The sequence below is a fragment of the Polypterus senegalus genome, chromosome 1 (genome assembly GCF_016835505.1).
Source record: "Polypterus senegalus isolate Bchr_013 chromosome 1, ASM1683550v1, whole genome shotgun sequence".
Taxonomy (NCBI): Eukaryota; Metazoa; Chordata; class Cladistia; order Polypteriformes; family Polypteridae; genus Polypterus; species Polypterus senegalus.
In genome coordinates, this window is record NC_053154.1 from 327,355,344 (window position 1) to 327,379,461 (window position 24,118).

The window sequence follows — 24,118 nt, forward strand, 5'->3', positions numbered from 1 at the left end:
CCTTATTTACCAGATTTCCACCTTTTTTGGAGAGATAAAAAAACATCTAGGTGGTCATCCATTCAAGAAAAATGACCATGTGAAGAAAGTGGTGCACGAGTGGTTGAGAGGACGAGACAAAACCTTTTATTCTGCTGGCACTTCAAGGCGGGTGGCACAAGTGCATTGAGAAGTGTGGAGACCACATTGAGAAATGACATGATCAGTTTTGTTAAGGTTCATTCCATTTTCGCATAAATCCCATTTTCTAACTTTAGCTTGACTGTCCCTTCGTATATTTGCATGGTTTTATAAGATTAATTTAATTTTATTTTCACCCTGTCTGTTTTCCACTGTCACTCTGTTGATATGGTGTAAACCAGTCGTCTCAATAATAACAATATAGTCCTGGAGGGCCGCAGTGGCTGCAGGTTTTCATTCTAACCCTTTTCTTAATCAGTGACCAGTTTTTGCTGCTAATTAACTCCTTTTCCTTTCATTTTATTGACTTGTTTTTTAGGATATGTTGCTCTGAATTGCTTCATTTCTTTACTTAAATGGCACCCAAACTGAAATGAAATATGAAGTGAGTGAGCCAACAGAAGACCAGCTATGTCACGGCCTCAAACTCCAACCAGTTGCTTAATGAGGCGCTGTCTTGTCGTTAATTAAACTCGTTCTTTAATTCCGTGGCTTGTTGCTGCTCTCATTGTGCAATGGCACAATACTGAATTTGTTGATATTCTCTTTTCTAATACCAGTGGTAAAATGTTTTGTGGACCTGAGCAGATCAGCATTCCTAAGGCCTCCACCTTTCTTTATTTTCAGATATTGTATGATGGACGCAGGTTGCTGGTCATGTGTTGGCTCATTTTGTACCTCGTTATTGTTTGGCTGCTAATTAAGGAAAAATGAACAATTGAGGGGTCTGAGTCTTCAAGAGCAAATCAAATAAAATGAATTCAAAAGAAGTTAATTAGCAGCAAAAACAAACAGGTCACTAATTAAGAAAAGGGTTGGAATGAAAACCTGCAGCCACTGTGGCCCTCCAGGACCGGAGTTTGAAACCAGCGGTGTAATCTTTATTATTTAATCTATTAGTATCGCACAAAGGAGTCTGTGAGTGATTTTGGGTTGACCTGCTGTCCGTCTCACATACACCACCGAAAGTGGTGACGTAAAGCAAAATCGTCTGGGAAGGGTGAAGTGTTATATGTCTGTCCGGCTATCTATCAAACAAGTAATCTCAGTCGTTCAAAATGGTCGTTCAAAATGGCCGGCCTACTCGTCTTAAGGGCTATCATGTAACTGGGAAGTTAGGATCATATTGATGATGCACAGCTTGTATCTGTGGCGGGGTCAGCAATGCCATAATGATGAATATGCTTGAGGGAGTGTGGCCACCCAGTTTGGTTGGGGATTTTCTGGGGGTCCCTGGCTCTTGTGTAAAGAATAAATCCTGATGCTAAGACATGGGGGGGTGGCGGAAGTGGGGGAGACCTGAATGTGAGTGTGGGGCTCACGCTGGCTGAGCTTGCCCAGCTGCCACTGGGATGTTATCCTAAATCATACCCTGGGTTGGCGCACAAGCAGCATGAGGCTGGAGGCAACTGTCTTGTAAAAAAATGTCCAGCAATTTGCACTCTCCTTCCTCTGCTTACTTGCGGCCACTGTGGTTAGAGTCCACCTCGGCTTCAGAAAATAAAATACAAAAGAAAAAATAACACAAAGTACAAGAGGCTAAGCCCGTCTTACACCCCAGCACTACAGAAGAAGATACAAATTCACCTCAGAGGAGGCAAAGGTGTGCACCATTTATGAGAAAGACGTCCATCTGCGGCCCCTGAGCCACACCAGGCCTGACTGGGTGTCTCCATCCACTCAACGGCAAGCAAACCCTCACATGACTTTAATAAGTTTGGCCGTGGTTTCTTTATCTTCTTGGTCAATCGAGTTCTGGTGGACTACAGTGGTGGTGGTCTCAGTCCGGTAGCTGCGGGTCATCCGGAAAGTCCTGGAGTGCTGCAGCTGTACCTCATCGTCCTCAGTCACCATCACGAAAGGCAGCCAACGGAAAGCCCGTCGGAATCCGGCACGGAATCTGCACACACACAAAAAAAAAATATCAAACACTCAGCGGTGGGCTGCTTCAGTCTTCTTTTCGTGTGCTTCTGTTTGTTTCAGGATGCTGGCCACGGGCCCCTGACACCCACCCTTATGGGCTGTCATGGCCGTTATATTTGACTCAGCACTCACATTAAACCTGCTGGATTGGGTCATTTCACAACCCATTAGGCTTCTTGTGAACCAAGGTTATTATAGTTTACGAAAACTAAAATCAAAACTTAATCTAATATTAAAAAACATTTTCGTAAGCTGAAATAAAATAATTTAAAAAACCAAAAAGAAAAACTAAGATTAAACAAAACTGTTAAGGTAGCTGGAAAGAAAACTGAAATAAAAGAGTAATTTACTAAAAATATTTGTAGTTTTCATTTTTGAAAGAATATTCTTGCTGTTAGTCTTTAACCCTTGTAACTTTTAACTCTAAAACAGAAAGTCATCGACCACGAGCTGCACGCATATATACTGTACATCCAGTGGATGGCGGCTGGTGAAGGAGGGTGGGTGTTCACACAGCAATTGCGGTGACAGAGAGAGCTGAATACGTGCATAAAGCGTGTTCAACAGAAAGCGATTTACTGTGCTGCCTTTCTTTGCGCTTATTGCATATTAAGATGTAATTCAAACACCAGGAGCCTCATGTATAAACAGTGTCTACGCACAAAAATGTTGCGTAAGAACTTTTCCACGTTCAAATCGCGATGTATAAAACCTACACTTGGCGTAAAGCCACACACTTTTCCACGGTACCTCATGTCTTGTCGTACGCAAGTTCTCCGCTCGGTTTTGCAGACTGGCGGCACCCAGCGTCAAAGCAGTGCTACTGTTCTTGTGTGATTACTCCTTATTTTCATGACGCGGCTTTATAAATACACAGAAACTAACCGCATATTGTTTATTAGTGTAATGCATCTGATTGTAATTAACTCGTAACAATATAATGGTCCAGAGAACAGCCATAGTATTCCAAATACCATAACTGCTTTAGCGTTGTTACTCTCACTTCTCCTTCTTCTTCTTCTTTTTCTTCTTCTTCTTCTTCTTCTTCTTCTTCTTTCAGCTCCTCGCGTTAGGAGTTGCCACAGCGGATCATCTTTTTCCATATTACTCTCACTGCATGACTCGGAGTATTAATATCACTGTATCTGAGTGTGAATCACAGCAGCAACTGATCGGAAAGAGAATTATCGGTATACAGCTTTAAGGACACGCTGTCTCAGCCACTGCAAAACGTTTTAAAGCCTTTCCTGTACGGACCTCGCGGTTCAGAAACAGTTTCATCCCAAGAACTTTAAACGCACTCAATCAATTGCTCCTTGTAGAACTGTTTGGACTTATAAGTACAATCACCTCACTGTAAACTTGCACTACAGTTATAATATCTCACAACCTGAGCCACTTTATAAAGCGCGTATTTACATATGATGACGATATCTTTTTAAGGTGAAATGCAGCAAAATATGTTTGTTAAATTATACAGATAAAACTTTAACTTCATTTAAATAATCTATATTCTTCACTGGGAGTGTCTTTAAGGATAGAGTAATTAAATATGTACTACGAAGATATTTCAATGTTCTTTAAACGTTTTGAAGAATCGGCGCTAAGCTTACAGATGGCTTAACGTCTATTACAGAGCTGATTGTGTGGCGATCGGTTACTTGGGGAAAGAAAAGCAAGGACTGCAGTGACGGCTACGCCAATATACAGTATATTGAATGTAAAACAGAAAGAGAAAATAACAACACAGCTAAAAACGCAGCGACAAATTTCGGCAAAAGTTAAATGCTTGTGTCATGAGCACGAGGCGGCTAGTGTCTGCAACATACGTGGCCATCCACCGTGCATAAGCTGCCTTACTGACATTGGCGGGCGAAGGAGCAACCGATTCTTCCTCTGCCCAGTGTCACCACAAGCTTAGAGCCGCCCCTGAGTACTGCTGCAATAAATTATTTCATCGAAGTGAAACACGTGTTTAATAATGTGCTTTAACTCCTATCATCATGAAAATGATATCACGTATACATCTCAGTATTTTAGTTATTCAGAGAGCTGTAATATCACAAATGTAATGGACGCTGTGTCCAGTTGGAGGAAGAGAGCCGGTTTAAGAAGCAAGTAGTGATTCACACACATAGATCACGTAGAAGATCAAATACAAAACAAAGCATTTAATGTGCTACTTTAATTATGATGTGATTTTAGAAACTAGTTAATTCATAAATTTTAAGATGAATTTTATGATGTTCTACTTTAATGACAAAATAAACTACGTGATTAAAGTGGAAATGTCGAGATTGAAGTGGACATTTCGTGCTTTTTCCCCACCGTGTGGCTTTTTTCTCTGTACCCTAATAAGCTTTCATGTGACACTCAGACAGTGGGCTACAACTCGCCTCTTCACGGTGACTTTGATATGTGACTTCTTTTTTATTTCCGGCACTGTGCGATTTTGTGGATGTGAGCTTTCAAGTTTCTCCAACACGCTATGTCACTCGATCAACTTCATTTTGTTGATTATACCACGGCTTATTTGAACAAATAGTATGTTTTTCCTTTGCCTCCACTTGGTATTCGCTGAAATTCTTATATTTTCCCCCCGTGCTTTTTCCATTGTCTTTTCACAGAAGGCTGCACTTAAGGGCGATTTATATTGATTTGCATATTCAAATAGGCGTAATTCTGGGAGGATTTGGGGCGTTACATAATGCGCGTGCACAAGCGTTAGTTTTCACGCTGATCGGGATTTATGTAGCGGAAGAACATGGAAGTTGGAGTACGCACAGATTCCTGCATCTGGATTTTTCTGTGCGTCAGCACATTTCGGCTTTTGTGCTTACGCCATGTTATAGGAGCCTCATGTATAAATGGTGTCTGCGCTCAAAAATGTTGCGTACTCCCATTTCCACACTCAAATCGCGATGTATAAAACCTAAACATGGCGTAAAGCCATTCACATTTCCACGGTAGCTCAAACCCTGGCGTACACAAGTTCTGCACTTGGTTTTGCAAACTGGCAGCACCCAGCGTCAAAGCAGTGCTACTGTTCCAGTGTGGTTTCCCTTTCTTATTTTACATTCACTTCCCTGACGCGGCTTTATAAATACACTGAAATTAACCGTTTATTAGTTTAACGCATCTGATTATAATTAACCTGTAACAATATAATGCTCCACAGAATGGTGAAACTATTCTAAATACCATAGCTGCTTTAGTGTTGTTACTTTCACTGCACCTTCTTCTTCTTTCAGCTGCTCCTGTTAGGGGTTGCCACAGCGGATCATCTTTTTCCATATTACTCTCACTGCACCACTCAGAGTATTTATATCACTGTATCTGAGTGTGAATCACAGTGATACAGCAGCTGATCGGAAAGTGAATTATCGGTATACAGCATCAAGCACACACTGCCTCAGCCATGCTGTCCATTGAACTGCTCCTCACACAGCAAACACTTCAGAGCCTTTCCTGTACAGACCTCACAGTTCAGAAACACTTTCATCACAAGAACTCTAAACGCACTCAATCAGTCCATCAACTGCTCCTTGTAGAACTGTCTGTACTGATTAGAACAATCACCTCACTGTGAACTTGTGATACAGTTATAATATTACACAACCTGAGCCACTTTACAAAGCGCGTATTTACATATGATGACGATATCATTTTTAAGATGAAATGCAGTAAAATATGTTTATTACATTACAGATAAAATGTTAACATTGCTGAAATAATCTATATTGTTAATAATTAAACATGCGAGGACACGGTTAAGAGATTGTTCCTGCCTCGCGCTGTATTTTTGCTGGATTTTTTGCGACGCTGGATGGATAGATGGGTAGAATAATTAAACATGTACTATGAAGATATTTCAATGTCCCTTAAACGTTTTGAATAATTGGTGTTTTAAGCTTACAGATGGCTTAATGTCTATTAAAGAGCTGATTGTGTGGCGATTAATTACTCAGAAAAAGAAAAGTAAGGACAGGAATTGGAGGTTAGTAAGTTTGAAAGAGACAGTACTGCTACAATAAAGTATTTCATCGAAGGTCACGCACGGCGCAGCAAGCATCTTGCAAGGCAGGAACAATCTCTGGATGGGGCGCCAGCTAGTCACAATCACTGCGCCACCATGTTCCCATGTTTAATAACCTGCTTTAACTCCTATCATCATGAAAATTATATCAAGTTACATCTCAGTATTTAAATTATTCAGAGAGCTGTAATATCACGAATGTAATGGATTCTGTGTTCTGTCGGAGGAAGAGAAAGCCCGGAAGCATGTAGTGATTCACACACATAAAGCACATAGCAGAACATATACAAAACAAAGCATTTAATGTGCTACTTTAATTACGATGGGATAAGAGAAACTAGTAAATTAAACGATTTAAAGATGACGTTTATGATGTTCTACTTTAATTTCAAAATAAACTACGTGATTAAAGTGGAAATTTCAAGATTAAAGTTGGCATTTTGTGCTTTTTCCCCCCTGTGTGCCTATTTGTTTTTCTCTGTACCCTAATAAGCTTTCATATGACACTCAGACAGTGGGCTACAATTTGCCTTTTCACGGCGACTTTGATATCTGACAACTTCTTTTTTATTTCGGGCACTGTGTGACTTTGTCAACTTGAGCTTTCGAGTTTCTCCGACACGCTATGTCACTCGAGCAGTTTCCTTTTGTTGTTTATACCACTGTTTAAACCAAAAAATAGTATGTTTTTCTTTGCCTCCACTTGGTATTCGCTGAAATTCTTCTATTTTCCTCCGTGCTTTTGCCATTGCCTTTTCACAGAATGCTGAGCTTAAGGGCTATTTATATTGATTTACATATTCAAAGAGGTGTAATTCTTGGAGGTTTGGGGAGTGTCAGAAGGAGCGTGCACATGCGTTACTTTTCATGCTGACTGGGATTTATGGAGTGGAAGAACATGGAAGTTGGTGAATGCACAGATTTATGCATCTGGGTTTTTTTGTGCGTACGCACATTTCTGCTTTGTCCTTACGCCATGCTATAGTGTGAATATGTGCGTTATGCATGAGGCCCCTGAAGTTGTAATGTGCTGGTCAACAAAAACCTTTACTGTATGGACAGAAAAATTACGAATGACTAACATTTCAGTTTATTTCTCTGGTGCCAGCTTTTTGTTGACAATAATTCATCTGCCACTTTGCACAGGACAAATCATTTTTGAAAATAAAATGACATGGCTCGAGAGACTGACGATCATCATACAAGATCAACATATTGTTGCTGACCAATCACTTTTACTTTAAAAATGTTGTTTAACAACGAAGCGATACAAACTTTGCAAAATTCCCGACCTGGCAATGTCTCTGCTGATCTACAGGTAGGTAGGCGAAGAGACTGTGCCATCTGGTGAAAAACTAAACATACTAATGTGTTTTTGTATTTATTATACTGTATATTTATTCATTTATCTTTTTTTAAATTTATGTTTACAGTTCAAAATATCTCATATTGTGAAAATAATGCAGTAGCAGAATTATGTTTTAATGCAGAGGCAGGCAGATCAGTCAGGCGTCTCAGTGATGTTACTGAGGGCGTAGTTTATAAAAAGAGGACCTGCATGGGCAGAGGGGGGGATCGGATAGAAGAAGACAGAAAGAGCAGGAGAGAACAAGGAGACCAAAGAAAGAGCAGAGATGGCGTGAGAACAGCAGTGGGATGAAGGGCAGGACGAGCTACCCAGCCGGTGTGTGAGGGGCAGCATGGCCAACAGCCCCACGAAGAAGCGAAGGACTGACACTGTAGGGGCAGATTGACCCCACTGACTGTTTCTTGAGGAGTAGGTGCAATTGAGGTGGCATCCTATCCCAGGGATCCGTGGTACAACTGGGGAACAAGAAGGAAGACGGGAGGACAACTGACAGGTTCATCCCAAGTGGGATGTCAGTTCATTCTTCACACCACACACACTGACAGGCCCAACAAAAGCAGGGTAGACAATACTGCAAGGCTCCCATGTCGTAAACTTCTGAACTCACCTCTGGTTGAGGCAGCAGTAGATGATGGGGTTGTACATGGTGGAGCTCATGGCCAGCCAGAAGACAGCCAGGTAGACTTGCTGGATGTATGTCTGCTTGTAGATCTCTTCAGTGAAGCTTCCCAGGATGAAGTAGAGGTTGTAGGGCAGCCAGCACATGGCAAACGTCACAACGACAATGATCATCATCTTAACAACCTGAACAAGAAGAAAATCAGGAGAGGATGTCACTTGAGGAGCATGCACACACACCCCTGCTGGGATGAATCAACACATCTCAAGAGCAGAGCAGATCAGGAGGCTTGAGTGGTCGGGAGCAGCGAGCACCAGGTGAAGGCCAACAGGGCTTCATTCTCGGTCTGCTGCTTTCACAAAGGAGTGACGACACAAAGAGGGGGTCTCCACCTAGACCTGCAGATAGAGGACATTCCCTGTGATCCTCCCTTTAGCAGATCTGAAATCTGCTTTGTCTGCTGATTTTTTTCCAAGACTACTTGATTTGTAGTTAGGCATAGGGTTAGGGTTAGGAGTGATGGAACCTTGAAAATAATGACAACTTGCGAGACTGTGAGCCTCATGGAGACACGGGTAATGAGCCCCCCCGGTGCCATGGATATGGTGGTAATAGAAGCCAGCGTATGCTTTGGGGACGTGCATTCATCTGTTTTGCTAGAAGAGGGTTATAAGAAAAGGAAGGAAAAAAAAGAAAAGAAAAAGGGAATGAAGAGTTTTATTAAACGTACCATCATGGAGGGCTTTGTCCACATTGTGCTTGTTCTGTTTTTTTTGTTCCGTTGTGTTTGCTGGGATTTTACTCTGAGATTTGGACAGGCGCGTGCAGAGCCATCGTCAGTTTTAAATGTGGCGCACTGTCCGTACTGTAACGTGAGACCATGTGGGTAGGTAGAAGATCGAGTATTAGGGGGATGCCGTGAGTGTCAGGTTTGTTTTAATGGGAAAGTTTGGGTTTATAGTTGATGTCTTGTGATTTGAGGGTTGTTAAAGTAATAAACGTACCTGTTAAGGGTGCTAACGTCAGTTTTGATTTCGTTTTCGTCACTGTTGGGATTTGGATAAAGTGATTGTATCCCCAAAGGATAAGAATGGAGATACTTTGATGAAGTGTATCATTAGATGGGCTGGTTTTAGGTTATTTAAGGCTGAATAGACAGGAGGAAGGGGGTGGAAGCCAAACTGCAGAGAAGTGGTAGACGAGAGTGTTGAAAAACTGAGAGCACAGTTCAGAGAGATTGTGTGGCTCAGCGGTTAGCAAGTTCTGGGTATATTTTTTTTTTGAGGGAGTCTTATTGGTTTGTTTAGCAGTTGGGCTGCAACAGAGCCTAAATGTATTTTTTGGCCTTTATATTTTATTTATTTATTTCTTTCTTCTTTTTTCACTGTATATACGATTGAACCCTGGTCCAGGTCAGCAGCACACCTGCAATAAATCTTTGGAATGACAGACATATTGACACCCGTAGGCATCCAATTTCAGAACTCATTTGTTCCCATTACCTGATGGAACGAATCTGGAGCCGATCCTGGCAACACTTGTCACAACTGAACGTGGCCAGGACACTTAGGCTGGGTTTATACTTCACATGACGCATGCTCCAGAGGACACTCCTTCTACGCAAGTGTTTTACTGTTCATACTTGCGTGCCTACTTTACGTAAATCTGGAAGAATCCACCAGGTGGCAGTGCGAGATATTCTGACGGTGAGAACAGGTTTGGCTTCGCTGTGTTGTGAATTGCCTGGGACACCCATCAAATTCTGATGGCACCTTACCGCAACATCTCTGAAAAGGATGTTTAATGATTAAATCCATCAATCCAGGGATGCGCCCATTCCAGCAAGCATTGGGCACGAGGCAGAAACAATCCCTAGACAGGGCATCAACTCATCGCAAGGTGAATACACACATACATATACACATTAGCATCATTTTAGTGTCACCAAATCTACATATCTTTGGAAGGAAACCAGAGCATACTGTGGAAACCTAGCAGGAAAACAAGTAAACTCCAGGCAGGGAGGACCCAGGAAGCGAACCCAGTTCTCCTTACTGCGAGGCAGCAGCGCTACAACTGCGCCAGTGTGCTGCCCCATCATAAATACACACAGATGTAAATGGTAACAAGCTAAATGGAGAAATACTGGTTTCTTTTATCATTTGCATCTTATTGGTAATAAGGAGCAATTAAAAAAAGCTGTTTAAGACTAAAATAAGCAACACCAGCAACGTGACTCCCTGCGAGACAGCAGTGCTACCAATCCACCACCGTGTCACCCCCATGTTTGGAATTATTAACAGTATTTATTATTTAAATAAAAAAAATTAACGATTTTTTTGTAAAATGTAACTTACATATTTTAATGCATTTCATCATGAAAGTGTTATCAAGTATAAATCTAAGGATTCTAAATGTGCAGAGAGTTGGAATATCATACATTGAATGTGTTCTGTGTGGTGATCTATTGCTGTTTGCCATTGCTGTCAGGTCAGGAAGAAGCCCCAGAAAAAAAGACGGGACAGAAGATGGCATGTGAGACTTTTAAAATGTATCATGTCATCACGATTGGGAATATGTGACTCTTGAATCATAAAAGCACCACAAACGCATCTGTATGTAAGCATTTTGCTTCACCACATCGAACCATTCATTAAACATCGAAGTGTGCACATCAATCCTACTAGGATCTGCATAGCGGCTTTCTGTCACATGTAGATAGTAACCAGAGACTCTGATGTCACATTCCAACATTAAGCACACTGCGCCCCCCCCAACTTTTTGTTGGTACTGCAGCTTGCGCATGCGTCACGTTCATTTCTGAGGACCTGCTCAGAGGATGCGTCAAATGAACGCTAGGAATGCATGGCAACCATGATGCATGCACGTACGTGTTCTGAGCGTGAAGTATAAATGAGCCCTTAGACTTATACACCCATACTGGGTCACCTTAAAGATGCCAGCTATCCTAACAGGAACTTTTTTGGCATTTGGGAGGAAAATGGGACACCTGGAGGAAACCTACATGGACAAGGTAAGATCATGCAAACTCTGCAGGGACAGCAACGGGGAAAATAATTGAACGTGGGACAACGCTGTGCGACCGTGTGGTGCCAGTAGTGTATAATTTTTAATAAATAACTAAAATGATATTTGAGAATAATGCAGGAACAACCCTCCATGTGTCATTGTGTATGAACCTTCACACCAGGTTGGACTAGGAATACTTGCTGAGGATGGGCCTCCATTGGATGATCAAAGATCAGGGCTCACCATTTGAGAACTAAGGTGGGACGTTATTCTAAAAACTAAGGGGCATTTCTATGAGCCCAGGTGATGGTGGTGGACACCTGAACATCAGGGAAGACATGGAAAACTAGTAGGTTTCCCAAGAATTTCAAGAGATGTGCAGTTTAAAGGAGGGGATGCACACACAGGACACTTCTAGACCGCTTTCCCCTCATGCTATACCACCTCAAAATTCCTTCCCTTCCCAGGCTGACAAAGTGGTGTAAGTAACAAAAATGTAGGAAGCCACTGTGGACTCAAGGAGCCATATCGATGACTTGGACCCCTAAGTGTTGAAGTGACACTCCAAAGCTGCAACAGCATCTTCACTCTCTGAGGGGCTGAAGGAAACACATGGTGAGCAGGGGGATACTCATGTAACGCTTTTTACTGCATTACTGTGGTGAAACCAAGAATTCCCTAAAATCAGAACCTGAACCCATCTTGATTTCATCTCATTCTCTGAATCTATCACTTTAAGGCTCCTCTGTTTTAGTAAGCCATTGTCATGTGATTCACAACTAGCAGCTTAAATCTTCTAGGGTGGATATCGACTTTTGTCGACACAAGGGGCTGAGGGTGATAATCAGCTGTAAACGTCGATAAAACTCACTGTTATGTCATAGGTAGGCAGTTGACCCTCTCTACTAGGTGGACTGTTAGATTTGTTGACTTGACGTGCGAGTACACAACATCTAAGATGACAGCGACATGGGATGAGAGAGCGAAGCGAATGTGCCAAACAAAATACTCCGTGCGTATTATTTATTTAATTATTTTTTGGGTATTATTGCTGACTTATCGAACTCTGATTTTGATGCAAGTCATCTGGAAATTGAAAATGATAGTCAGGTACCTGCACCAGCTGATCGGTGTGCTGAATTTGCTTGTGTAGCTGATGCGCTTACCGCAACGTTCACCTGGGAGGACTACACAGACACTTATCCAACTCTGATTTTGTTGCGAATTATCAGGAAATTGAAAACAATCAGCTGATCAGTCCCTAGTTGATTGTCCAGCTGACGCACCTACAGCAACAGTCACTCTCGGAGGTCTACACTGACATTTATCAAATTCTGATTTTAATGGAAACGATCTGAAAATCAAAAACGAAAGTTCTTAGTGCTGAACTCGATTGTGTTGCTAACACACCTACGGCAACATTCACCCTGGCAGGTCTACACAGACATACCCCCGTGGGAGGCAAGCTGGCAAATGGACCTCATTAAATGACACGGCGTGCTGCTGGACTCTACGGATTATCAGACACTCGACTACGTCAAGCTGTGCTTTTCCAGAAAGTGCCTTTCAGCTTATGAGTGATGAGACAAACAGGTACGTAATAAGGATGTGTCCGCACTAACCCCTACTCTCTCTTCTGTTTCCTTTTCTGGTATCCTTTTGGTGGTGGCCTGCGCCACCACCATCTACTCAACAATGATGGATGGATTAAAAGCCAGAAGTCTGTATGACCATCAACATCAAGTGACTCTGTGAGAGCCTTAACTACAAAGAGGAATGTTTCATTTATGTTAGGTAGAATGCCCAGAGGGGACTGGGCGGTCCTGTGGCCTGGAACCCCTGCAGCCGTCTGGAGTTTTTTTTTTTCTGTTTTTTCTGTCCACCCTGGCCATCGGACCTTACTCCTATTCTATGTTAACTATCCATCCATTTTCCAACCCGCTGAATCCGAACACAGGGTCACAGGGGTCTGCTGGAGCCAATCCCAGCTAACACAGGAACCAATCCTGGGCAGGGTGCCACCGCAGGACACACACAAACACACCAAGCACACACTAGGGCCAAGTTAGAATTGCCAATCCACCTATCCTGCATGTCTTTGGACTGTGGGAGGAACCCGAAGCGCCCGGAGGAAACCCACGCAGACACGGGGAGAACATGCAAACTCCACGCAGGGAGGACCCAGGAAGCGAACCGCGGTCTCCTAACTGTGAGGCAGCAGTGCTACCCACTGCGCCACCATGCCGCGTCTATGTTAACTAATGTTGTCTTATTTTAATTTCTTATTGTGTCTTTTATTTTTCTTTTCTTCATTATGTAAAGCACTTTGAGCTACCTTTTGTATGAAAATGTGCTATAGAAATAAATGTTGTTGTTGTTGTTGAATTTCTATACTGTTGAGGCTCATGTGTGACATTTGTCATAAATAAGTATTTTATGTTGATTTATATGTGAACCCATTGCTTTGTGGGCTTTTCAGAAAAATATTCAGCCCTGGGACAAAAGGAAAACAAAAAAATGATAATTAGCCCTAAAAGAGTTCATTTGGCCTGACATTAGGTTGTACCCTTCAATATAATCTGTCATAAGATGGACATTTAATAATGCAAAGCGTTGATTTTTAGGGCACAAATCTTTTGCAGTTTTGCCTGGCTCGGGGATGACAGGTTGCAGATTCTCCTCTGATAATGGCTGGCACCTCTGCCCCCTTGAGACACAGTTACAGCACCAGGTGCCTGCCTGTCTATCTTTACCAGCAGAGCTCCAATAATTCAATCCTGTAATTCCCTGCCGCCAACTAACAGCTTATAAGCCTCAGTCAGGCACGGCAGGGTGGTCAGCCGGCTAAGGTGATGGACTTTGTAAAGCACAACCTTCCTGATGCAGTCAATGTGGCGTTTATATGCACACAGGTAGTCGAGTTAAGGTGGATATCCCAGTTAAGCACAGGCAGGTGAAGTGACCTTGCCAATGGCCACTGTGTTAGTAACTGGATTTGGCTTAGTGGTTAAGAGATGGGTGTGTAGGGCACCCTGCCAATTCAATATCCCACCACTGTGTAACCCCACCGCCTATTCAGATGTACAGTAGACCTTAGGTACAGTACAGTATGTGCTCACTACAGAAAGGCGCTATACAGAATAAAGACTGCACGCATCTTCACTCACCTTCCGCTTGGCTTGCATCTGGTTTTGGTAGTGTTCAGACGAGTCCCCAGGGATTTCGCTGCCCCATAGCGTCACTCCCACAATGCTGTATGTCACCAGCATGACCATCAGGGGCAGCAGGTAATTTAAGACAATCAGAGTGATGTGATATCTGCAATGACACAGAAAAAGAGCTCACTTGATGAAAACGATGAAAACCTCAGCCAGCGTGCGTAGAAACTCATGTTTTAAAAAAGCAGTTATACAATGTAAGCATGGCTATCCTGGACTGGTAAATCCTCAATTCTTTAAATTACAGGCTTCTTATATTAAGTTTTACTTTTTGCTCAAATGAAACAGGATGAACTGTAGTTACAAGACTCATAGAGGCAATTTGGCTATAAAGGCAATTCACGTTGGACGTGTTTTTCTCCGTAACGCAATACTAGTTTATAACTTTAAGGCAGCCGTTTCAATTAGTTTATAACCTGAGAACAGAAAATAAGGATGGATCAAAAGCTGTTTCAATTAGTTTATAGCTGGGGAAAGGAAAGCTTCATAAGGACAGGCGGCCAATCAGATCAGTGCAAAGTCACATGTCACAGACCCCCAAATGTGCACTTTAGCATAAATATGGCTTATCTGAGGGACCAGAGAGACAACGATAGTATGTGAGAGAATAATTTAAGAATAATTTTGGTGTAACAAAATATAATTCAAATGTAACAGCATTTTTGTTTGCAGTGTGTATATTAAAATACAGTATAAGAATGGGTTTAGGAAAAATACTGAGATGGTCAAGTAAAGAATTTACCAGAAGAAAAGCTGATATAATATACAAAATGTACTGAAGGATGACTAAGAAGTCAGCAGATGTCCTACACAATCAAAATGGACAGTTGTTATATGCGCAGAAATTTCAAGGGTGGTAGCTCAACTTGAAGATACAAGAAGAACCAGAAAAATAGGATTGACTTTTATTTTATATGTCATTTGGGTATAAGCTGATAAACCAACCAGAGTAAATGTATGTATTGATTGACACTGTTATGTAAATTAATTTGCTTATAAAGCAGACCTCTACCCTTTAATATTTTGACCATTCTGACCATGCAGCTGGATGATAAATTGGACTGGACTGCCAATGCTGATGCTCTGTGTAAGAGAGAACAGAGCCGACTATACTTCCTTAGAAGGCTGGCGTCCTTCAACATCTGCAATATAATACTGCAGATGTTCTACCAGACGGTTGTGGTGAGTGTCCTCTTCTACATGGTGGAGTGCTGGGGAGGCAGCATAAAGAAGAGGGACGCCTCACGCCTGGACAAACTGGTAAGGAAGGCAGACTCTATTGTAGGCACGGAGCTGGAGAGTTTGACATCCTTGGCAGAGCGACGGGCACTGAGCAGGCTCCTGTCAATCATGGAGAATCCACTGCATCCACTGAACAGGATCATCTCCAGACATCTCCTCCCCCACACTATGAGACTCTTCAATTCCACCCAGGGGTGGGTAAACATTAATATTATACAAAATTATTGCCTGTTTGTTATACCTTCATTGTTATCACTATTTAATTTAATATTGTTCTTTATCAGTATGCTGCTGCTGGAGTATGTGAATTTCCCGTTGGGATTAATAAAGTATCTATCTATCTATCTAGGGATTAATAAAGTATCTATCTATCTATCTATCTATCTTATAGTGCCTTCTCTATCTATCTATCTATTATATAGTGCCTTTCATATCTATCTATCTGTCTATCCATCTATCTGTCTATCTATCTAATCTAATCTCATGCTGTAATAGACTGCTTGTAGGAATGGTCCCTCTTCCTGAAGTGACATTAAAAGACATATAGAACAGTTCTTCTCCTGCCTGGTTTCTAATAGTAAGAGGTTCTAAATTTAAGATAAGATTCTATTAATTTATCTTATTAACAAGCAGCAGAGGTCATAAGAAGTGATGTCAGAGATCAAGACCCATGTGACCATTTCGTAAGTACTTGTCACACATGCATGCCTGGGGACCACCTTAAAGGTTCTGAAAGGAGGCGCTGACGCTAACCACTGTTTCTCTCTCCACCACACTTCCAGGAGGATGTTGGTTAGCTCCGCCCACAGTACTCAGCGAAGGCTCCACCCTTTCAACCCGGGACAGGCGATTCCTGGGAAGGGAGGCATTCATTTATAACCAGGATACCAATGGAGACAGAACTCCTGCAGGATTACCTTTATATAGGCTGGGAAAAGCCTCCCTCGCTACGTTTGATTTTTGTCTACCACACTACATGGCAGCTTATTTCATGTGCCTGAGGTAGAAAATGTTCCTATTGCATGTTCACCAATTACCCTTAACAAGTTTCCAATTGATGTCCCCGTGTTCTTGATGAACTCATTTTAAAGTCACAGTCTTGATCCACTGGCCTGAGTAACATATCTGTTATGCTACGCTACTGTTGCCTAACTCTGTTCATCTCTCTAAATTTTGCAGTCTGCTGCTATTAAGGCATATTCTCAAAAGGCCGCTACACCCCTCTGCCATCTAGTGATATGCTAAATGATCCTTTTTAAGTTATTCGATTCATTTCGTTCAGTTCACCAAAATAATAGGAATCTATGAGTTACTGATCCATTTACTTCAAAAACAACAACGAGCTACTGTATATTCTAATTTAAAAGCTAGAATAGCATTATAACAGTTTAACAACTTCAATCACCAAATAATGTAGACAAAAAAAAGTAAGCAACAAATTTACACATAATAATAATAATAATAATAATAATAATAATAATAATAATAATAATAATAATAACCCTCTTTATTGAATTCTGACAATAAATAAAATTTCAACATTTCAAAAAAAAAATCAGACAATTAGAACCTTCGAATAGTGCGCACATCACAATAATACTTTCTAATGCAATCTCCCATACATAAATTATCAATGAACTGAACTGAGATTCAATGCACTGTGAGTCTCCAGTCTGCAGTCGTGTTCTTGATGAACTCATTTTAAAGTCACCTTCTCAATCCACTGTATTAATTCCCTTCAGAATTTTAAACACGTCAATCATGTCTCCTCTTAATCTCCTTATTCTTAAACTGTAAAGGCTCAGCTTTTTTCATCTTTCCTCCTAACTCATCCCATGTAGCCCTGGAATCAGCCTAGTCGCTCTTCTCTGGACCTTTTCTTGTGCTGCTGTGTCCTTTTTGTAGCCTGGAGACCAAAACTGCACCCAGTACTCCAAATGAGGCCTCACCAGTGAGTTATAAAGATTGAGCAGAACCTCCTTGGACTTATACTCCACACATCAAGGCGCTATATAACCTGACATTCTGTGATGATTTCTTAATGGCTTCTAAACACTGACTAGCAGTTGTTAGTGATGACTCCACTATGACTCCTAAGTCCTTCTCATAGGGGGTACTTTTAATTTTCAGACGTCCCACTGTGTATTCAAACAATTTATACACTCTCTCTATACCCAAAACTATCCCAATGTGCTTCATCTTATTTCTATATTTTCACAGCTGAGCTGTAGCAAATTATGTTTTCATTCACGTGGATTATCCGTAATAAAAGATGACACACCAGCCTTGGGTTTATAGCACCTTTTTGTACTGCACACATACACATATATTTACAGCAGAAGCACCAATAGGTTGAAAGATTCATTTTAAACTGGTTTTGGAAACCAAACTGCCAACTGTGTGTTTTATATATCACCTTTAAAGGAGTGCTGGCTCTGAGGGTGAGGGATCTGCACCTGCAATCGGAATGGTTGCCGGTTCGAATCCTGTAAATGGCAGAAATGACTCTACTCCGTTGGGCCCTTGAGCAAGGCCCTTATCCTACAATTACTTCATCCTGGGTATGACATTAATCTTCAAGCAGCTCCTCCAACTTGCAGGGAAAACTTGGGGGTTTATGGCATGATTGGTACTCTAGCTACTGTAAATAAAGTGAGGTGTTACGCGGCTGCATTCAGGCCCCAATCCGAGTGGTTTATCATGTGATGGGTACAGCAACACACTATAGTCAGCGTATGCCCCCAACCACTCTTTCTCTTTAAAAGTTGACCCCAATCCAAGGAGCCTAAAATGACTTGATGTAACTCTTTGAGGGTGATATAAATAGCCAGTTGTGAGAAGTGAGCTCTCTATTTTATATAGTGCCGCTATAAAAGATTTGCAGGTTGCGTGCCAAACTTTTCAAAGGTGCACTGCTGGTGTGCGGGCAATTTGAGTGAGCTGTTAATGGACACATAGTGGTGTGGGAATTGCTCCTCCATGGGGTGAAGGAGATCGCTGTGCTTTTTCCAATATAGTGTAATTGCAGACCACAGTAGCTACAAAGTGAGTCACGTAACACCCCAACATCATGAAATGCCCACCGTGACAGTCATGAAACGCCCATCGCGTGCCCCGTTACTCTGTGAATAAGATTAGAGATCGTGTGAGGGTTATTGGACTCTTAAGGGCGTTTCATGACAAACATTGTGGACATTACCTGGCCCACGTTATAGGCATTGCAGGCTACTGTTACACCTATCTCACTTTTTCCCTTTTCTTCCAAAGCCCCCAATATTTCATCATCGCAAACAAAACTTTTCTGAGGAGCTGCCAGTGATGTCTGTGCAGAAGCAGATGTGGGGGGTTGTAGTAGGAAAACGGAAGTATTTGTTGTTGGTGTGGATGTTAATATAAAGTAGTTAAGCATTATATATGTGTGAACCGCTATTTCTGATACAACAGTTTGGCGGTGAGGATGGGATAGTTTGGCTTACCTCCTCCAGCTTCTTTCTTGTCAGTACCTGGTCAACCGCTACCTTCCTGGAGCCGCTGGTATAGTTTGTTTGAGACATACCTGTTGGCGGCCGGGTTGGATAACATTGAGATAGCAAGGAAAAGGGCACTTCTTTTACACTGTTTGGGACGCATTTTTTCTACCTTGCAACCGACTGATGAGTCTTTTGTAGCTGCGGTGGCAGAACTTGGTGGCCATATCGGCCCAACCCAGAACGTCCTCCTCAGCCGTATCCAGTTTCATCAGCGTGCTCAGCAGTCGGGTGAGTCAATTACAGTTTGTTTCAGCGTTGCATGAGCTTGAGCAACACTGTAAGTTCGGGACACTACAAGACAAGTTAATAAAGGAACAAGACTGGGTGTGCGTGTGGCTTGCTTTGCCGTATCAACAAGATGAGGCCTCATTCGTCAAATCCATTGCAAATTACTCGGCAGTTTGGACCAGCTACTTTTCTTCTGCAAGATGGTTCTAGGTGTCACACAAATAGCCTGAAAAAAGTCACACCACTTAGTCAGCTTCATCAAACATGCATAGCCTGATGGCACTGGAGCCCCTAACAATGGCTGGAAATGGAATGGCTGCTCCTTAAATGGCTGCTCAGCAGGTTTCCGCTGAAGTTTCACATTCATTTAGGCACAGAACACCTCCCTCCTGGCTTAAGGACTATGTTACCAAATAGGCCTTCATTTAAAAAAAATGGGGATGGGAAATGTGATGTCTGTGCAAAAGCAAATGTGGGGGGCTTGTAGGAGGAAAACGGAAGTATTTGTTGTTGGTGTGGATGTTAATAAAAAGTAGTTAAGCATTATACATGTGTGAACTGTTATTTCTGATACAACACTCCCTAAACCCAATAGACTCCAGCTGCGCACCTCCAGAGCTCGACTCAATTGAGGAGGTTGTCGCTTTATATTATATGTCAGTGAGAACAGCTGGCTACACTATGGTTAAGATTAGGGTTGGGGGAGGGTTATCTGACTCAAGTCGAGTCAACCAGGTGACAAAAACCTGCAGTCTGATTGGCTGTCCAGCAGACCTACTGAATCACAGAGGTCTGCAGCTGGACCCGTCTCATCTAAACCAGTGCTTAAACTCACTATTGTTTATAATGGTAGTGAGTTACGCAGTATTTCACAGGGGATAACCTCTCCAATGAAACACCTAGAAACACTGGCCTAAACGCGATGAGCAAATGTACTGCGGACTACCTCTTAAATGCGAAAGGACAATCAAGCACTTAGGTGGGCACCCTTACACTCTTAATCATACTGCTTCTTTAATGGCACTTACGTTACTGGGTTGTGAGGTTCCTTGCAGACTCATTGTTCGACAACAACAAAAAAAAATCATTTTGGGAAGGGTTCTTCACACATGAAGTCAGTTCTTTGAGCTTTGAAAAGCTCCCTAATATATGGACAAAATAGAAATTCTAATAATTCGTAGACTATCTAGCAGGATAAAACATATCCAGAAAACCTGATCTTAATCCATGTTATTGTATGCCACAAGAATCCTTTTAAAGCCCACTGCTATTTCACAAATCTGTTAATCATCCGTAATGATCTCACTTCTAACTTGTTAAAACTTTCTTTTATCTATTCTTAAAATGCAAGAACAGGGAGCAACATACAAGGAATGTTCAATAATTTATCTACCTGAGTATGAAAGAAAGTAGCGAGCATGTTGAAAAAAATGTCTCATTGTGGCTCAGTGCGAGTCTACCATTCCAAGAGACAGGAGTTCAGGAGAGTCCTCGTGCAAATCAAGTAAGAAAAGATGTGGATGCAGCGATAAAATTTCTCACAAAATAAGGGAAAAAGCCAAAGGAGATCCACAAACATATGACTGCAGTTTATGGTGAGTCATTCCCATTATTCTACAAAGTAAAAGCAGCTTTAAGTGGGTGCAGAGTCTGTTAAAGATGACCCTCACACTGGATGGCTGAAGTGTGCCAGGAAGTTGAGTATTTAATTTTGTCAGACAGATGAATTAAGGTTTCCCAAATAGCTGAATAAACAGGCATCTCGGCAGGTACAGTTTGGAAAATAATTGATGAAACGCTGGGCATGTCAAAGGTCAGTGCAAGATGGACACCTAGAATGCTGACACCATAGTCAGAAAGTCATGAGGCTCCAGTGCTGTCAGGAGACCTTTGGAGATGCACCATGAAGACTAAGTGAAGATTTTTTTCATCGTTTGGTGACTGGAGATAAGACTAATGTCTGTCACAAAGATTTCCAAGACCAAAATGGAGTCAATGCAGTGGAAGCTCAAGTCATCCTCTACCTCAAAAAAGTTCAAAACAGAAAAATCTGCAGGTAAAGTCATGGCAACTGTTTTCTGGGATATCAAAGGACTTTTGCATGAGGAGTCCATGCCACTCAAGGAAACCATCACCGGGGAGAGTTATGCTAACACAATCAAGTCAATCAAGGTGAAAAGATGAGGAAAAGTCACAGTAGGTGTGCTGCTTCTTCACAACAATGCGCCGGTGCACATGTCACATCAATCACAGGCTAACATTGAAGAATGGGGGTCCCAGCAGCTGAACCAACCACTCTGCTGTCCTAACCAGGTTCCCCCAGGTGATTCCCTGTTCTGAATTTTGTAGAAATCTCTCCGTGGACGGCGGGTTTCAAGCAGTGACGACATCAAGGCAGCTGTGACGTCCTGGTATGAAGGTCAAAGAGAAGATTTTTTTTTTAAATGGGATAAAGTGATTGCAGGAAAAGTGGATGAAGTGTATGGAGCTATCAGGGGACTACATTGAAAAATAAAACACACTTTTTTTGTAAACTTTTTTCTTTCCTACTTAAGTAGATAAATTATTGAACACCCCTCATATTTGGTACTCGCTCCTTGTGCACCTCAGACTCCCCTCAATATCTCCTTATACAGCCCGACTTACTTATATCGTATTCAGTCCCACCTGCTTACAAAACTCCTAACCCGTCCCTCATTCTAGCACCTTCCATGACATCAACTGTTCTTATTTTTGGAACCCATTACAGACTGAGCTGAGCAAACGGCTTGGTGTGCCCCCCTAGATTCATATTGAATAAAAAACACCCATATGGACCTTCAACGAAAATAACTAAAATGAATTTGGAAAGTGTACTTTAGGTCTTCATATAAAACAGGCGTTCTCAACCTCGGTCCTGGGGGACCCCCTGTGGCTGCAGGTTTTTGTTCCAACCAGACTCCAAATCAGTGACAACACCTGATAGCACTGATCTCATTTCATTAGCTCCTATTATTTATCTTTTATTCTGCATTCAGAAAAGCACAGCAGCATCATTTTTACATTTATAAGAAACTTAGAAATATTTCTGTTTTTGCTATAGATTTAAATGCTTAACTCTCTTATATTTCGCCCTTTCTCTGTGCAGTTTGCTCCCTTCATTGAATCTTAATAATGACAATTTAAAATGAGCAGAGCAGAAACCCAAGCAAACAACACTCAATTGTGAAAGGCTGCAAAGTACTTTAGCGTCAGCCCCACAAAGTAGTAAATAACGGATTTATTAAACATTTAGAACACCTAGAAAAGTAGAATGACAATCAAGATGAAAATACTGTTAAAAAGAAAAAAATACATATAACTGCTTAGTGCATTTTAATACTTTTTTTTTTTTTTTTTACCAAACTCAGTTTTCTAATTTGTATATTGTTCCCAAAACAAGAAATCTGGGAAACAACAGTTCACTTAATTAGCCCAGGAGTCAAATTAAAAACAGAGGCTGGTTGGAACAAAAACCTGCAGCCACAGGAGTCCCCCAGGACCGAGTCTGAGAACCCCTGATTTAAAACAACTTGGACAAAAAAAAGTGCCCAGCAGAGGGCGCCAACAGTTCATTTCACAGCAGTCGTTCTCAAATCAACCCTGAGGGTCCCATTTTGGCTTCAGATTTTTGTTCCAGCTGGTGTGTCTCAGTCAGCGAGTCATTTTTATCCCGAATTAACCAGCCGATCTGTTTGTTTAATTAGATTTTCTTTTTTTTTTTCTTCTCGTTTTCTACATTTTAAAACACAGTAGTGTGAAATTTGCAATAAGAAATGTAGAAATGTTGTAGCTTTTAATGCTTAACTCTCTTTTGTCATCCACCTTACTGAATCAAGTTTGCTCCTTTAAGTGTGTCCTAATAATAAGGAAGACGAACCGGGTAAACACCAGGGCAAACAATCCAGAGTACTGAAAGTGTGCCCATCAGTGATATATGTGACTTTTAAGAGTTTTTATTTAGTCATGTTTACACAAGAAAACATGAAATTTGCCTTCTCAGTTGCATCTAATAACAAGACAGAATGAAATAAAACAGACAAATAGAAACAAGAAGGGTTAAGGTAAGGCAGTTAAGATAATAAATATTTACACACAAAAAAAAGGTTACAGGATATATATCAAAACCTTAATCATTATCTCAGATATTTCTTATTGAAAAGTCGTATGGCACTAGGAAGAAAGGAGTTCCTGGAGTAATTTGTGTGGGTTTTCAAAGAGACTATCCTTCCTGATTTACTGAACTTTAGTTCTACGTGTAATGGATGACTGTCATCAGTTGAGATGTTTTCCAGTTTGTTTAACATTGCCCTCTGACACACACTAGTCAAATCATCTACTTTACATCAGGCCCAATAACTTTAGCTGCATACTTCGCAATCTGAAAAAAAACAAACTTTAGCAGAAGTGCCCGTCGTGACCCGGGTATAGTCATAGAATGGGTTAATATAAGAAGGCAAAGTTTTGTGTGTTTTTTAAAGGGTGACCCTCTTGTTATTGCTGGCTGTCCTATCTGTCACTGCCTCTCTATCAATGCCACTGCTCTACCCAGTCGAGATTTTGCTCTTTTTAAGTCCAATTGGATTCCAGAATTGTGGCAAGTCCTGGTTGGGTTGTATCCATGAATGCTGTCACGTCTGACATGTCCTCTTAGCTCACTATTGATCAAACCTCACCCAACACCCCCCTGCGAAAGTGCACGATACTCCATTTTATGTTACAGTT

General features: G+C 41.5%; 1 protein-coding gene across 1 annotated transcript in view; it reads right to left on the reverse strand.

Annotated features, from left to right (window-relative positions):
- Positions 1-969: 969 nt before the first annotated feature.
- The window catches only part of tacr2 (tachykinin receptor 2), a 113,269-nt gene continuing 90,120 nt past the window's right edge, over positions 970-24,118 (reverse strand). Inside the window, exons 3-5 of the mRNA XM_039737664.1 lie at positions 14,325-14,475; positions 8,116-8,312; positions 970-2,080 (exon numbers count right to left, since the gene is read on the reverse strand). Coding sequence (XP_039593598.1) covers positions 1,879-2,080; positions 8,116-8,312; positions 14,325-14,475 — 550 coding nt within the window. The 3' untranslated portion in view covers positions 970-1,878. The remainder of the gene's footprint in view (positions 2,081-8,115; positions 8,313-14,324; positions 14,476-24,118) is intronic.